The sequence below is a fragment of the Tenrec ecaudatus genome, chromosome 1 (genome assembly GCF_050624435.1).
Source record: "Tenrec ecaudatus isolate mTenEca1 chromosome 1, mTenEca1.hap1, whole genome shotgun sequence".
Classification (NCBI taxonomy): domain Eukaryota; kingdom Metazoa; phylum Chordata; class Mammalia; order Afrosoricida; family Tenrecidae; genus Tenrec; species Tenrec ecaudatus.
In genome coordinates this window covers 248623442-248641870 of record NC_134530.1, presented here as the reverse complement: position 1 = coordinate 248641870, position 18429 = coordinate 248623442, and the positions used below count along the sequence as shown (strand labels likewise).

The following is an 18429-nucleotide window of genomic DNA, read 5'->3' as shown; positions in this document are numbered from 1 at the left end:
TGAAGCCTCATGAGTCATGGAGACTGACTCCCCACCCCCACCCACCTGAGGAGTCGGGCTTTAGGGACACAGCCATTCTCCCACTGGCTTGGGCGAGGGCCTCTGGTAGGCACCAAGAGATGGCCACCCTGGTGAATTTTGACAAATCAGTGCTTCAAAGGAAGGCCCCACATTAGAATGACTGGGACTCCTGTCCTGCTTCTGACCCCAGCATCCTGCTCCCAGAGGGTGGGCCAGTGCCCACCCTCAGCAGGTGCCCTTCCCAGGTGCCAGACCCTCTTGTCAGTGTCTGTCTTTGGGCAAGCCCTCAAGGACAAAGTCCTTGGAGGGACACGCCTGTGACTGTGCCAGCGGGGCAGGACTGGCCTCTGGAGGGGCCGCAATGCCCACAGGTTTGCTCAGCATCTGAGCATCCCGTTCGACAGAGGCTAGTTTCCCATACACAGTGCCAAGAAGTAGGTGTGCGTCCTTCTCTGCGACCATGGGAACCGGGTACAATCATGTGGCACATTTGGGTCGGGCTGCTAGGCAGTTCTGCAGCCTTGACTTCCCTGGTGTCTTTCATGAGCAGGGATGAAGTGTCCCCCACGTGAGCATTAACTCCCTTCTTTGCTGGCAGCCATACGTGCCGCGAATTCTGAATGGCTTGGCCTCGGAGAGGACAGCGCTGTCCCCGCAGCAGCAGCAGACCTACGGTGCGATTCGCAACATCAGTGGGGCTCTCCCAGGGCAGGACCTGGCCCGGAGCCCGGAGGACAGTGTGGCCACCTCCTACCAGGAGGCCTGAGGGCAAACTTCCCAGAGGAGCAGAGTTGGGAGCCAGGAGGACACAGGAGCAGAAGAGGTTTCAGGACCTCCACCCCCACCGTACCACTCTGCTGTCCTGGAAAGGTGGACTCAGGAAGGTTGGGGTCAGGCCCCTGGCTGTGTGGGAATGGGTTTGGGACACTGGCTGCAGGCCAGCAGGTGGTATCTGTGGGCCCGGGGTAGCAGAAGTATACTGAAGCTCTCTACCTCACCTGTTCCCCAGGCCTTCTCGGGCACAAGCTTCCCACTGCCCCTAGCTGAAATGATGTTCCTAGTGGGTTTTTTAAGCCAAGATCGTGTGTTGCAATGTCCCCCAGAACCATTACCCTGGTGGCTCTCGAGGGTACTGTCACCAGGCGACATTGTCTCTGGACACTTGAACGTGCGTTCCACCATCCCACACGTAATGATGAGCGCTACTGTCCGCGGTGGGGAGTGGATGGGATAGCAGGCTCAGTCTAACTCCCCGTCCTTGTCCTCCACCATTCATAGCCCCCTCCCCTGGAAGCTGCCCGGGAGTCAGCTGTGTGCACACCGCCACCGCCCGCGGTGTCATCCCGTGTCTGGGTGGTTTCATTTTCAAACCATGTTGCTAGTGCTGTTCTGGAGGCATTGGGGTCACCACAGGGACAAGGAGCTGGTCAACAGTGCCCATTTGAGCAGACTGCTGAGAGCCAGCCGCCTGTCCTTTCAGGACTCCGTGTGGGGCTCAGGCTGCCTCTGGAGCTGGAAGGACCCCTGTCAGCCCCTTTGCTCCTCCTGCAGGATCTCTGCTAGGGCCACACGCTGGACTTGCTCCCGAGGCACTTCTCAGCTCTGGCCTCCAGGTGGCGACAGAGGCCCAAGTTGATGTTTCAGGCCCTCAGACCAGCTCTGGACTTGTTCACCATAGGTGGGCCAGTGTTTGGGTGATGAGGCCTAAAGTGGGGGCCCTCCTCACAGCTGTGCACCCTCTTAGGGTCCTCACTCAGACTCTCCCCCCCAAGTTGTCCGTGCATGCACCTGTGAGGAGATGGAGGTGGGTGTGTCATGAGGCAACTCTGCCCCGGGCCCCAGTGGGACCCCCTTCCCAGAGCAGGCTGGAGACCCGCCAGTTCGTACCGGTAGCAATGGCCATGCATGTCACTGAGAAGTAAAATCTTAAATTGTATTATCCAAGTCATGGTTGCTACCCTGTGTGGCAAGGGTGGGTATGGGGATCCCAGCATGGGCAGGGAAGGATACAAACTCATTCCTTGGGAAAGGGGGCCCTCCTCCCTGGCAGGGGAATCACGGAAGTTACTGTCTCTCCACGGCTCCCACAAACTTGCGGATGTCCTGGGCCAGCAGCTCCGGCTCCTCGAAGGCGGCGAAGTGGCCCCCGCGGGGCATGAAGGAATAGGTGAGCAGTTTGGGAAACTTGAACCTCACCAGGCTTTCCGGGGCATGTATTAACTCACAAGGGAAGGCTGCAAAGCCTGTGGGCACCCAGACCTTCATCCTGGAGAGAGGGGAAGCAAAGGGTTGGCTGAGGATGAGGCTGCGCAGCAATCTCCCACAGCAGGACCAGCTCGTTGGCCCCTGAGTTTTCACGGTCTCTCCCCAAAGACCCATGTGGTGGTGCAGAGGGTTAAGCGTCGGACTGCTCAGAGGGAGAATGACAACCTGTTAAGATTTACACCCATTTATAATTTATCAAGGGGTCACAAGGGTGGGAAGAATTGATACCAAGGGATCAATAGAAAGTGTCTAGAAAAGAATGATGGCAGCATATGTACAAATATGGTTGATACCATTGATGTAAGAGTCCCCAATAAAATGATCTCTTAATAAAAATTTTAAAGAGTAACAACTATTGAAACCCCATCCTACTGATGTACAGGCACACTGGGTTAGAACCAACCCCATGGCAGTGAAATGGAAGGGCCTTTCTTTTCCCCTGGGGGTGAAGGTGGGCCAGCCCTCTGCTCCTCACTTTGCTTCCCGCAGGGGCTCCAGGTATGGTTTAGCAATGAGGGAGACCCCCCCCCAATAGGAGGGCAAGAGATAGCCCAGCATCCTGACCCTAGAGGAACATTCAAGAGCTAGTTGGAAGGACACAGGTATGCTCCCAGCTCCCCAACAGCACAGCCTCTCTGTGCACCCCACAGGCAGGAGCTGGCCCAAGCGGGATTGTTCCCACCACCACAGGCCTCTTGTTGAGGTCAAGACCCTTCCCCCCAACCACCACCACTCCAAGCTCACCGGTCATGCGGCTGGCTGTTCAAGCCCTGGCCCAAGTTCTCCTTGTAGAAGCGCTGGGAGGAGACGATGGTCCCAGTTGTCCAGTACAGCATGATGTTGGTTAGCAGGTCATCCAGGGAGAATTTCCTGGGATGGTCAGGAACAGGAAGCCCCCCCACTCAGCACCAGGGGCAGGACCAGTGGCCGCTGGCTCCCTCCTGCCCCAGCCTGATGAAGCGCTTCTGTAGTTTTCCCATGCTTCGGGGCTGACTGCTGATGTGGGCGACTGTGCTTACCCCATCACCTCCTGCCTCCTTGCTGCCTCTCTTTGAGGAAATCTAGGGCCATTGGGAAGCGCATGCCCCCAACCCCCTGCCCTGCTGCCTCCCTCCCTGACTCCCAAGTCTCCTGGCTCAAGGGACGTATTGCTCAAACCTCACCCCTCCCCCAACCAGTTCATCTGCTTCCTTGGGCCCAGCTGTCAGTCACCTGCTCCTTCTACCACCCCATCTCATGTTACCCCAACTGAAGACCTTCCCACCCGCCTCCCCTCCATCCTGGCCTCCCCTCCATCCTGCCCGACTGCGCCTTGCCCCCGCACCTCTGCCACCTGAAGTGGCTGCCGTTCCCCAGGCCCCCTCAGGAGACAGGAGGCTGCCTGCATTCAGACTACCTCTACTGAGGGCCCAGTGGACATGGTTTCTTCTAAGACAGTCCCCTCACCTGCTGAGTTCTAGCTGAGTCCATTACCAAGTGGACATCTAACCAGGCCAGCCTACAGCACCAATGAGCATGCTCTTATACTATGCCCCTCCCCCACCTGCCATGCACAGACATGCACACACACGCAGACACACAGGTTCCACTCTGCTTCCATTCCCAGCTGGCTGAGAGGATCTCTGCCCTGAAGCATTGTGGGAAACCTTGGTCCCACTGTGTGCCCTCTAGCAGATCCATGCTCAGTTACTCCCTCCCCCAAGCCCATCCCACTGTCTTCTGCCCGGATGATAGCGTGGGCTGGTCCCCCTGCCTTGCTCTATCCATCTAACCATGCACTCAAAGCCAGTTCAGCCCCAATCAGCCCACCGCTGCATGACTTGTTGGCTTCAACTATTCAGATGCTGATCAGTTTTATCTTCAGCTAAACTTGCAACCAATGGAGATGGTGGGGGGGGGGGCTGGTGGCGCAGAGGCTGGCACTGACGGTAATTCCGAACATGTGGGGAGAGGCAGCCGCATCTTCCCAGGACTCTTCTCTCGCCCTCAGTCCCTCCTCTCCCACCCCGAGGCTCCCCCAAGAGCAGCTCTCGGCGGTGCCACAAGAGACAGTAGCCACCTCGTGACCGGACGGAAACTGGCCACAGACACTGACATGGTCACACCCATTTCAATTCTCTGAACCGCCTCTCAGTGAGCAAGTTGTGCGTCCCTCGCCTTGGTCTCTGACCACGGTTTGAAAAATGATCACAATAGCCATTTTTGTCCCTGGGCGGCACTCAGAGGGACCTCATCTAGTCTGCGCCTGGTCTGAGCATTGGTTCTCCGGGGTAGGAGCTGCCAGAGGCAGCCCGGTGGGGGCAGCTGCTCTGGGATTTGTGTCCTTGTGGCCGCCCCTCACTGTGCTGCTCCGCCTTTCCAAGCACACCCTGCTTTATCATGGCTCCAGTCAGTCTGCTTCTGCCCATCCCTTTCCCTACACTTCCTTCTCCCAGTGACAAACTCCTACTCACTCCTCAAAGCCCAAATAGATCCTCCCGCCTACCTCCCTTCTCCGTTCTTCAGTCCAGTCCATCCTCCTTCCTCTAGATGCCCACAGCCCTTTGCATGTGTCTGTAGTCTAGTCTAGAATTCACTCATTCAACAAATATTTACTGAGCACTTCCTGTCTGCCTACCACTGTTCTGGGTGATTAGATCATGGCCGAAAACAAATCCATCTCACTTCTATCTCTGCCCCAGGACCCTGGTGCTCTGGACATCACTGGAGGAATAGAGAACGGGGTGGGCCTGCAGATGGTGGCGAGGTGACCTGGGTGAAGCCGGAGTTCGGCCAGGGTCCCGGGAGTCCCTGCTCTGTGGAGACGCAGCCTTTGAAGATTCAGGGGGATGAGACAGCCCTCCAGCTCTGCTGCTGGCTGACCTCAGGCTGGGCTTCCAGAGTGAGTGGCTGTGGCTGAGTCCCAGGCTCTCAGAGGGCAAACTCTGTCCTGGGACCTCAGGAGGTGGCTGCTTAGCAAACAGGGTGGTGGCCTATGGGCAACAGGCTTGGGCTGTGAGCCTAGAGTCAGGCTTCTCTGTCCCCCAGCTAAGGGGGCAAAGTTGGGGAGGGGCTACTTAATCCACCCCCCTCACCCACTCCCTAAGACAAAGCAACCAGACTTGAGAAGAGGGTGGCTGTGGGGATTTGGGGGGTGGGGCCTCCCCAGCAGGAGTGAGTTTATATATTGGGGGGGGGTACCCCTCACCTTTCCAGGCCTCCATCTTCCAGGTTTCGGAATTCGGAATTGGTCCAGGTGGAAAACTTCTCCAGAATGTAGGCAGCCAGCCCGACAGGGGAGTCATTCAGGGCGCAGCCTGGGTAGGCAGGAGCAGGGAGCGCTCAGACAGGGATGAGGCTGATCCCACAGACGGCCATGGCCAGAAACCAGGCTTGCTCTGCCCTGACACTTAGGGACTCACGCACTCCCCCTTCTTTAGCTCTCAATCTCCACCTGAAGAGATAATAGACACCCCCCCCCCCACACACACACCCCTCTCACCACTACTTCCTGGCAGTCACTGGCACACAAAGCAGCAGCTTCCTTCAAATCGAAGGCTATAGGGCTCTGGGTTTTGTGAGACCCAAAAGAGAAATGTGTATAGATGCTATTTTTAAAAAATGGGTTTGGGAGATTCTTCTTTTTTTAAAGTCTTTATGCTGTAATCCGTGACAAATGAAAAGTGACCCAAAAGTCCAAAGCAAGGTATCAGTTAAAAACACAGGGGTGGGTGGAAGGGGGACTGGGAGGCAGATGCCCTGCTCAGGGGCCACTGAGCTTCTTGAACAGAGTGGTCATGGTTGACCAGTGTGCCCAACATTCAGTGTCACTGAATTGTACACATTACAAAAAATGTTAAAATGGAAAATGTTTTAACTACACATAGCGACAAACAAATATGCCCATCCACTAAAATGGTAAGCAATCATTCCAAATGGCTGGGGCCACAGCAAACTCTCACCCACAGTTCTGAGCAAAGGCAGCTGGGCCCTGGAGAACGAATGCACACGCTCATCTCCACTCAGACCAAGTGTGGAAATTAACAAAATGGAGATCTCCGTTAGAGGCTGGGAGGGGAGCAGGCCTGAGAGCAGGCCCAGGGGGCTTCTGGGAAGATGGAACATGGTGTTCCTGGCGTGAACTGCTCCGTGGTCCACGTGTGAAAATCCACCAACAAGAACAGCCAGTTCTTTTGAAGACTCAGAGAGGAGAGGGCTTGGAAGGGAGCAGAGGGTATGGTGAAATCGTCCTTTCTATTCTGTGCCAATCCACCCCCCCCCCATGTTTGTACAAGGAAGATGGATTACTAATATAATCAGAGACTCGGTCTCTGCCATCAAGCGAATGCCAACTCAGTGACCCTATAGGACAGGACAGGGCAGCCTCTGAATTTCCAAGACTATAACTCTTTTTTTAAAAAACTAAGACTAACTCTTGACGAGAGTAGAAAGCCCATCTTGTTCCCAGGGAGCAGCTGGTGGTTTTGAACTGCTGGGCTTGCAGTTAGCAGCCCAGTGTGTCACCACTATTTTATCAATGTTTTATCGAGTGTTGTTCTTATGGGCTGTCTCACAAATGTGAGGAAGGGGCTTTTATGGAAACTGTCAAATGTTCTGAAATGGGCAAGAGAAGGACACCTTTCAGTGGGATTCTGTTTTCTAGTGGGCCCTTCTGGGGCTTCTTGATTCTACTGGGACCCTGTCTCCTCTTCCCTGGTCTTAAAGCTAGTTTACAGCTCTGTAAATTGCAGTCATGCAAATGATTCCTGTTCATGGAAAAGCAAATGGAGTTTGTCCAGTGGAGATACAACTGAGGCCGACACCCTGTTGGGTTTGGCCCGGTTCTGAATCTGTGAGCAAATGGACTTCAGTGTTCCCAATTGCTTTGGAACCATTTACATTTTTTTACAAGTTCCTTTATTAACTAGAGCTAAAGTAGATCTTTGAAAGTGCTCATTATTCAGTTACACCCACTGTCACAGGAACGTCCGAGCCCCCTCCCCGCCTCCAGGGGCAGGCAGCTTCTCCCTTTCCTCTAGTGGGGCCCCACCCCCACAAGCCCCAGCTCTGCCTCGGGGGCTTCTTCCTGAAACAGGAGGGGGGTGGTCTATGCCACTATAAATAGCCAGCTAAGTCGAGGTTGGTGGGCCTGGGAATTTGCTGACCATTATAAACTTGCTTCTAGAAAATGCAGTTCATGGGTCAGAAGGGCTTGGAGTTCCCTGAAAAGGTTTTGGGCCCCGGAGTGAGCCTTATTTACATGGCTGTGTGACTTGTTGATAGAATGGCCATGGGGGGACGTGAGGAAAGGCCGCCTGCCATGCAAACTCACCCACAGTGTCTGGCTTGGTGGCCTGGATGTGCATGTAGCCGCTCTCTCTCACCATGCTGTGAAAGACCTTCTTGAAGGGGAACAGAAGCTCTGCGTCCCTCTCGGTGTAGCTAAAAAGCCTCCGGAATCTCGGGCCCAGCAAAACGGTCAGGAAGAAGGAATTTTTTAAAACAAAAGCCATGTTCACGTGCAGGCCTTTCACGTGCCTGAGGGCAGAAAGAAGGGTGCAATGAGTACACGGGCGGCAGAGATGAGGGGGGCCATGCCAGTCCCCTCCACCTCTGCCCCTCTGGGGTGGCCACTAGAGTTTGAAACGGGTTGGGGAAAGGTGCAGAATGTCTCTCCCAGGGTTTGGCTCATCAGACCCAACCCTGAGTGTACCTCTCTGCCCAGGCACCTGGCACAGCGTCACCAGCGCCGTGTGACAGCACCTGGAGGAAGGACCCTGGTTAAAGGGACCTGGCTCAGCTGAATGATGGTTACTCTCCACCTCTGCCCTGTCTGGGTGGGCCTGGAGTCTGTGTGTACACGTCTAGGGTGTGTCTGTATGCGTGTGTATTGAGTGTGTGTGAATAGTGTGTATGTGCTGTGTGTAGGGTATATGGATATAGCGTGTGTGGGGGTGTATATAGGGATGTGTATGGGTGTGTGTGTGTAGGGATGTGTGTGGAGGGATATGTGTGTAGGGTGTGTATGTGGTATTTGTGTGTATATATGTAAGGTGTGTATGTATGTGGGGTGTGTGTATGTAGGGTGTGTGTAAATAGGGTATATGTAGGGAGTGTGTGGTGTATGTACATGCACACACATGTAGGGCGTGTGTATGTTATGTAGGGTGTGTAGGGGTGCATGTAGGGGGTGAGTGTAGGGGGTGCATGTTGGGGGTACGTGCATGCATGTGATAGGGGATGTGTGTGTATGTATGTAGGGTGTGTGTGTCTAGGGTATGTGTGTCTGTAGGGTATGTGTGTGAGAAGGGTGTGTGTGTGAGAAGGGTGTGTGTGTGAGAAGGGTGTGTGTGTGAGAAGGGTGTGTGTGTGAGAAGGGTGTGTGTGTGAGAAGGGTGTGTGTGTGAGAAGGGTGTGTGTGTGTGTGTGTGTGTGTGTAGGGTGTTATGTCTACGTGGCTCCAGCACAGCACAGAGCACCACTCCTTAGATGCACACACACTTGAAAGCGACCCTCACCTGGGTGCCATCTGAGCCAAGTTGGTGCAGATCAGGGAGCCCCAGTCCCCGCCTTGAGCGTAGAACTCCTGGAAGCCCAGTCGCAGCATCAGCTTGTAAAAGATCCTGGCGGTGGCCACAGAACCCAAGCCTGGTTGGGAGGAGGAAGAAGAGCACACCCCAGGGAGGTCACACCTTAGGCCTCCAGGGGCCCTGTGGAGCCCCTCAGGTGGAGATAAACGCAGTCTGCAGCAGGTTAGAATACTAGGGCTCACCTGGCAAAGGTAAGGGGTGGGGTTAGGAGCATGTGCAGGGTCCTGGCCTGGCCTATCTCTGTGGAGGGAGCTGTGAGGGACAGCCTTTCTCCTGCTCAAGGGCCCATACCCACTTAACAGTGGGGTTTGCTCAGCTTTGCCAGCCTGGAACAGTCTTGAGCCCAGACGCAGACCTGCCTTGAGTGGGAATTAAACGTCTAGGCCCCGAACTGCACTACTAGGTCCCTCCCCCTCCCTTTGCATAATCAAGTGTCTCCTGGATGCCCCTGGACCTCCGTGCCAGTCCCCCTTTTCTAGCATTCTCAGGCCCAGCCGATACCCTGCCTCCTCCTGATGGGAGACGTGTCCAATCTGGGTGAAGGCCGAGTGGGCACAGTGCCTCCCGCTGCCCTTACCCTTCTTGGAGGATGCCTCTGAGAAGCCATAGCCTGGAATGGAAGGGCAGATGACTTCAAAAACATGCTCGTCGCTCAGGCCGTGATTCTTGGGGTCAGTCAGGAAAGGGATGATCTTATAAAACTCGTAGAAGGAGCCGGGCCAGCCATGCACCATCAGCAGAGGTTTCGGGGTGCGGCCTGCAGGCAGCTGTGGGGGCTTCACGTGGATGAAGTGGATGTCCAGACCTGGGGGAGAGAGAGGGAGGGGGCTCCTGTTAACGCCCACTCCAACCGTGGCCTCTCTCATGGCAACATTGGACTACACTGCACCTCGGTGCCAGTCGCTGGCACAGCAACCCTGCGAGGGAGGCACATTTTCTTGTCACATGCCGCCTTTCTTACCAGGGCTGCAGGATTCTTTTTGCCCTTTGTCTGTTTTTATTCCCCCTCCTAATGAAGTGCTTATTTGTTGTCGTGACTCATTTTTCTGACGAGTAGTCACATGTGGGATACAGAAAGATTTATCCCAAGTTGTCTCCCCCAAATACATGCCAAACCTAACTGCTTGCTACACATGTAAATGACTACACTTAGAGGTCAACGAAAGTAGGTCAGAGGGTATTCTCCCTAAGGGTTATCAATCTAGAGCAATCGGACTGTATAGTCTGTCTCACCCGAAGTAGGGCCCACTCCCTTCTGATAAGGATAGTAGAAGATTGTTTCCTTGTAGGAAAGCACAGGGAGGTCAAGCCCACTCAAGGGTGATCAAGGTTAGGCCGCCATCATGAATCTAGGGTCCGCCCTTCTTGTCACATGTACACCTCTAGTCCCTCCCCTTCCTATTATGTGTACACCTCTAGCTCATCCCCTTCCTGTTACGCTTTTGCCCATTGTATATCCCCCTCCTATTGCCTGTATTGCCTATTGTACAACCCCTTCCTGTGACGTATGTCTTTATCTGTACTTAGGAGGCATGCATACTCCCCAAAGATATGTAAGCCTTGGTTAGCAATAAATCACGCTCTCTCCTGCCCTCTCATCTCCCATCTCCACGTGTACCACCAAGAGGAGCTGAGGTGAGCATGCTACCATGAAATGTGTCCGACTCCATTATTTCAATCTCTCTGCTCCTCTATGACTTACTATAACCTTTACTTATTATTGCTGTACAATTGCACCTACCGGACCTGTGATGATTTGTTGGGGGCTGGCTCCGCTGACAGTCACATATTTTATTGGTTTTGTAATGTGGTGAGGGGTTAAAGCTATTGGTTTTTGTCATTGGTCCCCAAGCTAGTAAGGCGCAGAGGAGTTGTGCTCAACGATTGACAGAAAGGTTGGTTGTTCAGGCTCACTGAGCTGGGCCCCACAAGAAAAGCCTGAATCTTACGGAGCAGCTGCTCTAGTCTAGCACACGGGGTCGCCCAGGCGGAATCAGCTCAGCAGGTTCCCTTTGCACAGTGCTGCAGGTAACACCCTGCCCCCCCACCCCCACCACCGACCCCTTAAGAGAAATGAGAAAACACTGTAGGGATGAACCAACAAAATCAACTGACAATTAGAGACAGTACAAAAGTAACTAGTAGAAACTGTGAAGATTAACACTGAAATTTCCAAAATAAAGAGCTCATTGTAAGACAAAAAAATATAAACGATGGAAGCCAGACCTGTGAAATTGAAAACAGATTTCTTACTATCAATATGTTGGACAAACGGTAAGAAATAAAGTTCCAAAACTATGCAGGTCGCTACTGAGAGGATACTTACGTATGACTGGAATTCCAGAACAGGGATAGACTTTTTTAAAAGGGGCATTGAGAAAATTGCAAAATCTTTGTTGGAAGAAACTCTAATATCACGAAGGATCAGAAGATACATGTTCAGAACCCCAAATAGGACAGACGCCAAAAGAAGATTGCCAAGACATATCCCGATCAAAGACAAAGAATCCCCACGGCAGCTGGGCTGGGTGAAATCCAGACGACTTTGGTGAGTAGCTTGGTGTGACTATCACTCTCTCCTTATCAGCGGCAAAGAGGGACAAAGATCAAAGATGCCAGGACACAGTGAGCCCCCCCCCCCCCCCCCCCCCCCCCCCCCCCGCCGACCATGTCAACCCGCACCTCCACCACCTTACAACCAGAACTAAACTGTGCCTGGCAACCCCTGCTGGGGGCTACATAAAAGAGGTCACAACAGAGGATCCTCAATAGAGTGGGAGAAAAGTGTGGAAGGAAACCCAAGAGTCATAAAAACAAAAAATTCCAGGCTGATGAAGACTTGTGGAACCTCAGACTAGGGCACTTGACACCTTCCCCCTCTCCCCCCACCCAGGCCTGGAACTAAACTCACTCCTTTGAGCCACAGGCCTCGAAGGTGAACCTCACGCCAGGGAGGATAGGCTCCTGAGACCAGTCAACCGCAGGTGAGCCAAGGGGCAGCTTTGTGCAGGGCTACAGCTGGGCAGGAAGGGGCAGAAGCGCAGGTGGAACGGGACCAGGAAAGGCAGGGAGCAAGTGGAAAAGTGCTGTGACCCGGGGCTCCGCGATCCACGGCACCGACTGGAATCCCATCTGCTCTGTAAACTTTCAAGTAAAGCACGGTGAAGAACGCAAAAAGGAAGAAGACCCAGTTCTCTAAGCATGCAGCTTACAATCTTTATCCTACACATATACGTCTATAAAATGTTGACGGGCGCGCTCTAGGACCTTTGGCTCATAGGTGCTTGCATTTATCAACTCGCTTGATGACACTCCTTTAAAGCCTGCCAACTATATTTATGATTTCAATTTCCTTTTGTAAAAAATCGTAGCTGATCTGACAGACCGATGAACCTTTCGCAGACTTCAAGTGATTCCTAGAGTTCTGTTAAATTGCATGTATAATATAAGGCTAAAATATTTCAGCATTGCACATAAACTCAGAAATATTTCTACATAAGATCACAAGTCAGCCCGCAACACAGGGAATCCAGGATAGATTAAACCCCTCAGGGAAAACAAGGAGAGTAGAAATACCAGGAGGATTAGGAGAGGGTGGGGGGAGAAAAGGGAAACCGATCACAAGGATCCAGCTAGAACCCCCTCTCAGGGGGACAAACAATGGAAAAGTGGGTGAGGGGTGATGGAGGATGATGTAAGATATGCGAAAAATAATCTGTAACTTTTTTTTTTATTCTGTAACTTATCAAGGGTTCGTGAGGAAGGGCAGGCAGGGGAGGGAAGGGGAAAAATGGGGAGCTGTTATCAGGGGCTCAAGTGGGAAAAGAATGCTTTGAAAATGGTAGCGGCCTACGTGCAGATGTGCTTGACACACTGGATGAATGTATGGATTGTAATAAGAGATTTAAGAGCCCCCAATAAAAGTATTTTTTAAATCACAAGTCTACATCCCTGACTCAATCACACCTTTGAAAGCAGAACCCTCAAGTCTAATCCGTTACCTGGAAAAGGCCAAATTCTTTTGTAGTTGAAATTCCAAACATGCACCATTTCAACATCATTAAGCACCAGTGTGGGTTTCGTGTCCTTACTCGGCTTTCCATGCTCCATTCTAAATCTTTCTGGGGTTACGAGACATTTCTACTGATGATTTGATTACCCAATCCCAAATGACCTTGGGGTCACCTCTGCAAATGTTTCCTTCTCAACCAGCACAGATGAGGGACAGCCTGAGGTACAGTTGGCACATGCACGCAGACGCTGCAATTGGACAGGGCCACTGGCCTCGGGACCCTGACCCACGACGAAGCTCCTACCACAGACTCCAAACCAGTGAGAAGGGTGAACCCATCCACGAGCAGACCCAGAGCATCTCCAGCCTCTCCAAAAGAGAGTTAGTTACTGGACTGCGGTCCGCCTTCACCTTATCTCTGTATCTATAAATGCTTGTGTGTACAATCAGTTCTGCTATCAAGTCGATCCCAATGTACAGCAACCCTGTCAAGCTAAGTTAGAACCGCCCCTGTGAGTTTCCAAGCCTACATCTTGCCGTCTAGTTGTGAGGGCCGCTGGGTGTATTGCGAATTGGCACTGTCTTGTGTTTGGGTAGGGCTCCAATTTATATCAGGCGAGAGATGGGGCTGCCTGCGTCTGTGGAGATTTACAGTCTTGGAAACGCTACAAAGGGGTGCTTGGAGTCCAATCAACTCAACGGCAGGTTCGTCTCCCCCTGCCTCCCGCCCCACTCTTGCCCTCTTTGGACAACTGTTTTCAGTTCTAACGACTGACTGTCTGTGTCGATTCTCGGCATGCCCAGCGTGGACGCAGAGCCACGTGCAGCTGGCCCTGCAGCCGGCGGGCTGGAAGCTTACCTTCGATCTTCGTCTTGAAGTGAGGGTATCTGTTGAGAACCTCCACCTGCTTCCGCCAGTCGAACACGTCCTTCCAGTAGGAGATGACTGTTTTCATGTAGTTGGCGTTGAAGCCGTAGTGGAAGCCGCTGTCCTCCAGTGGCGGGCTGAGGCGGTTCTTATCCAGCCTCCAGTGTAAGTCCTGCAGGGGTGGGCCACAGGTTAAGGGACCGACCGCCTGGGAAGGCTGGCAGCCCCCCTAGCGCTGCAGCGGTGGCCTCCCACAAGTTCCCCTGGGAGGCTGAAGGGCGGCAGGCCTGCGCACTTGTCCTTGGGGTCAGCGTATCACCCACATTCTGCTTCAAGCACACACGAGTGGCCCCCCTCCCCTAAAATAAGGAGAACAGATCCGTCAATCCCTTTACTCTGCCAACGACGGGGCAGGCTTCTTTAGGTGAACCAACGGGAGACGCCGGCAGCGTATGCTTAGCTCAGTTATGCAGCCTAGGCCAGTGAGAAAACACAGCCCGACATATAGCTTAAATATACACACAGCTTAAAATAGAAAGTAACTCTTCAAGAGCAATTACAAATATTTGACCCGAGTTACCAGGCAGTCAGCGACTCTCAGATACTCATTAAATGAGGTCAGCCTAAGGGGTCGCTGGCTAATGAATTTCATGTAGCAGTAGAAAACAATTCATCAAAAATATCAGTGTTCATGGGACTTCTTCAGGTTCAAGGCCTGAGCGCGGGCGTTACTTGCCAGGGAGTTGGGCTGAATGCCGTCTGGGCTGTCCTGGGTGGGACAGTAGGAAGTAGGTACCCTCTGGGATGTGCGTTTTGGGGACTCATGCCTAGTTCGCTGGGGACTGGGACTGGGATGTGGTGGTCTCCCATTGCCAGGTCCTGAAAGCCCACCTCCCGGGCGGGGCTCAGAAAGCACCACGGGCTGTCGGCGAAAATCTCTTCCTGTGTTTGGCTGCTTAGTGGGGACCCGCGGGGGCACCCGGGCTTGTCCACAATTACCCATCCGGTACCGTAGCTCATTGAACAAGTGTTCGAGGCAGTCCCGCCCAATCGTTGGAGGAGCCAGCGTGGGCACGCATCTTTAATGTACCTAAGCTCACGGAAGGGGCAGCCAAGCAGTCAAATGACACGCTGAACTGGGAAAATCTACGGCACGAGACCTCTTTCCTGCGTTGAAAAGCAGGGATGTTGTTTTGAAGACCCAGGTGCCCCGACCCAAGCCGGGGTATCGTCAACCGCCTCCTATGCTCCTGAAAGTTGGACGCTGCGTGAGGAGCAAGGAGGAAGAATCAATGCCATCCGAACACCGACGGTACCGTGACTGCCGGAAGAACAGGCCCACCTGCCTCGAAGCAGGGCCAGCGGCTCCTTAGAGGCGAGCACTGGGGAGACCTCAGCTCATTGACTTTGGACCTGCCGCCAGGACAGACCAGTCCCCAGGACAGACCAGTCCCCGGGGAAGGGCACCCAGCTTGAGGACGCCGAGGGGCAGTAAGAAAGAGGAAGACCCTCGTCAGGCTGGGTTGACCCAGCGGCTGCGCGGATGAATTCAAACATGGGAACCATTGTGAGGCTGGCACAGGAGCGGGCCGAGTCTCAGCAAGCGTATGCATCCAGCAGGGAGTCGCTGGGCGGGGCAGATGGGTACTGCGCTCCGCTGCTAACCGAAAGGTTGGCTCAAGGAAGGCCTGGTGATCTACTTCCAAAGAAAGCAGTTATGACCACCTCAGGGGAAAGACGCTGCCTTGGAGCCCTGTGGGCCAGTTCCACTCTGTCCTCTGGGGCCCTAAGTTTATATGGAGGAATGAACTTGGCGGCAGTGGGCTTGGGCTTGGTTTGGTTGGACGACATGCTATTTAAGAAGGACCTCTCCTTCTTCCTCTCTCCACCCTCAGGATTGGGTACTCCACTCAAGCTCCCCACAAGGCGACCCTCTGGAGCCCCAGCCCTATGCTAAGAGAGGCCAGCGGCTTGGCTTGGGAGTGAGGCAGGACGGAGGTCAAGCCATTCGGCTTATTCAGGCAGTCACCTTAGATGGTGTGCTTTTACGCATCCAGGCTTCAGTTCTGCATGGACAAAATGTGGAAATTCCCACCCCGCGGGGTTACTGTAGGGGCTGACCACGATCGCCAACAGCTGGACACACACCCCCAAGGTGCACAGCTGAGACTGGCCCTGCCTTCTCAGTGCTCCAGCGCTGATGCCAGCTGGCACTGCCCCACTCTGCTAGGAGCCCTGCTGGTGTGATAGGGTAGGCGCTGGGCTGCTAACTACAAGGTCGGGAGCTCGAAACCACCAGCCTCTCTGAGGGAGACAGATGAGATTTTCTACTCCTGTCAAGAGTTGCAGTCACAAAAACCCACAAGGGCAGGTCGACTCTGTCCTGTAGGGTCCCCTATGAGTGGGAATGGATTCAATGGAAGGGAGTTTGTTCTTTGTCCCCCCTCCCCCCTTCACTGGGGACCTACAGAGGTTGCTCACTTTCTCCGATAAGGTCACTCCCCAGGTTTCAGGCCGGGGCTGGGGCAGCGGAAGTGAAGAGGTGAAAACATGCTTTCTGTGATGCCCTGAATTGTGCCCACCTGGCAGTGCTGGGCTTGGGGAGGGGGATTTGCAGCCTTGTCCTGCGCCAATGGGGCATGTGGAGGAGGGGAAGGAGGCAAGCTAGGGGCTCCTTTCTGGAGAGGCTGTGCCTGCTCAGAGGGAGATATGCTGACACACTCGAGAGGGGAGTCTACTTCGAAGCTTCCAGCCCCAGGCCCGATCAGAGAAACGGCAGGGATGCACCTTCCCTCCCCCGCTCTGTAGGCCTTCCACACCCGGGAAAGTCGGCCTACCTGGATTTCCTGGTCAGATGTTTCCACCTTGAAGGGGCGGATGCTCTCGTCTTCCCCGGCACTGGGCTTCGTGCCCGGCCCCCACCAGCCAGACTCAAGGGGCAAGGTTTCTTCCTTGTCCCGAGAGAGAAACCAGTAGATGGCAAAGCCCAGCACGGAGGCGAGGAGGATCTCCAGCCACATGACTCCTGAGCTGGGGGTGGAGAGAGAAGAGACGCCATCAGCAACAGAGACCACCTGGGGGCCCCAACCGTAGGGCCAGAGGCACCAAGTGCCTCCCCAGGGGCTCCCGGCCAACCACTGACATGATGGAGTTTTGAATTAAAATACCCAGATACAGAAAAATTGGGAAACAACAGAAAACGGGAAAATCCCCCAGCACCCTGAGAAGCTATGAAACTACTGTTTGAATTGGAAGCCCTTGAGCTGGGGTCAGCCTGTCAACAAGGAGCCGCCGGAGGCAGGCATAGGACAGAGACTGTGGCCCAGCCCCTGCTGGTACGAGCTCTCTCTCTCTCACTCAGCAGAGTCCGGCCCCAGGACATCTAAGGGACAAGGGCGGCCCATTCCTCTTGGCCCCCATTTGTCTGATGACAAGTCTTGTTTTCTCAGAGGGAAGAAAGAGGAGCTGAAACCGAATATGCGGAAGCCCCTGAGCCAGCATTGTCCTCTAGCTCCTCATCTTCCACGTCCGCAGGGAGGTAACCTTAGAGAGCACGTGGGGTGGGTCGGGGCACATGCAGAGAGGACCCACTGGGGCAGAGACACCGAGTCACGTCCACCCAAGCCACCACGGATGCTGTCCTGGAAACCCAGGCCCTGGCCTCGCAGGGGAGCCTGTGTGTCCTGCAGTTCACATGTGCTGTGCCCACACACTAGATGTCCAGACTCGCCCCTGGACTAGAGCCACGTCACCTCCCTCCTATGCCATAGTCGTGTCTCAGCCACCACAGCATTCTGGGGGTGCACTGTGAGCCCAGCCCTTGCATTTGGGGCAAAGGGTTGGCTCACACACACATACACCCACACACGTACACACCCCTGGGCTGAGAAGCTCAAAAGTGACCTGAAAGTCTTGTTTCCTTGGCACTGCCAGCAAGTTGCAACATGCCCAGCTGGAGCAGTAGGCTCTTCCTCTAGCTAGTGTGGGGGAAGGAATACTCACCAGGCCCTGGCAGCTGAGAGGTTGAAATACCCAGCAGGTCACTGAAAGGTCAGCAGTTCAAAGCCACCAGCTGCCCTGAAGGAGAAAGATGAGGCAGTCTGCTCCCATAATGACTTGCAGCCTTGGAAACCCGCAGAGGCAGTTCTACCCTGCCCTACAGGGTGGCTGAGTCAGAATCAACTTGATGACAACAAACAAGGGGCAGCGGGTCCCTGGGTGGTGAACATGGTTAGTGTGCTCAGCTGCTGGCACTCAGAGGTGCCTCAGAAGAAAGGCCTGGTGACTCCCCTGCTGAGAAATCAGTCACCGGACACCTTAAGGAGCACAGCTTTACTCGGACACCCACGAGGTCACCGTGGGCCAGAGTCGACTTCGTGGGAATAGTTTTGTTGTTTATGAAACTCAGGAATGAAACTGTCCGCCAGCCCTCTTCATTCTCAGAGACCCGGGCCTGGGGAGCCCACCTTAGTGAGATAATGGAGAGGAGTCAGCTCCTCGTGTCCCGGGTGGTGGAAAGCCGGCCGTGGCTTTAAGTCAGTGGGGCATTTGGGAGAGTGTGAGGTGAGGTGAGGTGGAGAGCAGAGGCCCGCAGCAGCAGGCACAGAGGGGCACAGTCCACCTGGCAGTGACTGTCAGCCTGGGCAGGAGGGACTGTGTCCTGGGCACCACCCTACCCATGACCACTCAAGCAA

At 54.2% G+C, this 18429-nt stretch overlaps 2 protein-coding genes across 6 annotated transcripts in view; one reads left to right on the top strand and one right to left on the bottom strand.

Moving 5' to 3' along the window:
* The window catches only part of TMEM63A (transmembrane protein 63A), a 43844-nt gene extending 35406 nt beyond the window's left edge, over positions 1–8438 (top strand). For both annotated transcript variants that reach the window (XM_075530888.1, XM_075530877.1), the window contains one exon: positions 620–8438. In XM_075530888.1, coding sequence (XP_075387003.1) covers positions 620–787 — 168 coding nt within the window. In that variant the 3' untranslated portion in view covers positions 788–8438. The remainder of the gene's footprint in view (positions 1–619) is intronic.
* EPHX1 (epoxide hydrolase 1) overlaps positions 1941–18429 on the bottom strand; it is a 31919-nt gene continuing 15430 nt past the window's right edge. For 2 of the 4 annotated variants that reach the window (XM_075530898.1, XM_075530904.1), the window contains exons 2-10: positions 17738–17812; positions 16573–16765; positions 13727–13907; positions 9433–9660; positions 8784–8913; positions 7598–7803; positions 5474–5582; positions 3031–3156; positions 1941–2287 (exon numbers count right to left, since the gene is read on the bottom strand). In XM_075530898.1, coding sequence (XP_075387013.1) covers positions 2086–2287; positions 3031–3156; positions 5474–5582; positions 7598–7803; positions 8784–8913; positions 9433–9660; positions 13727–13907; positions 16573–16755 — 1365 coding nt within the window. In that variant the 5' untranslated portion in view covers positions 16756–16765; positions 17738–17812 and the 3' untranslated portion in view covers positions 1941–2085. The remainder of the gene's footprint in view (positions 2288–3030; positions 3157–5473; positions 5583–7597; positions 7804–8783; positions 8914–9432; positions 9661–13726; positions 13908–16572; positions 16766–17737; positions 17813–18429) is intronic. The other 2 variants (XM_075530913.1, XM_075530922.1) reach the window with 1 other exon arrangement.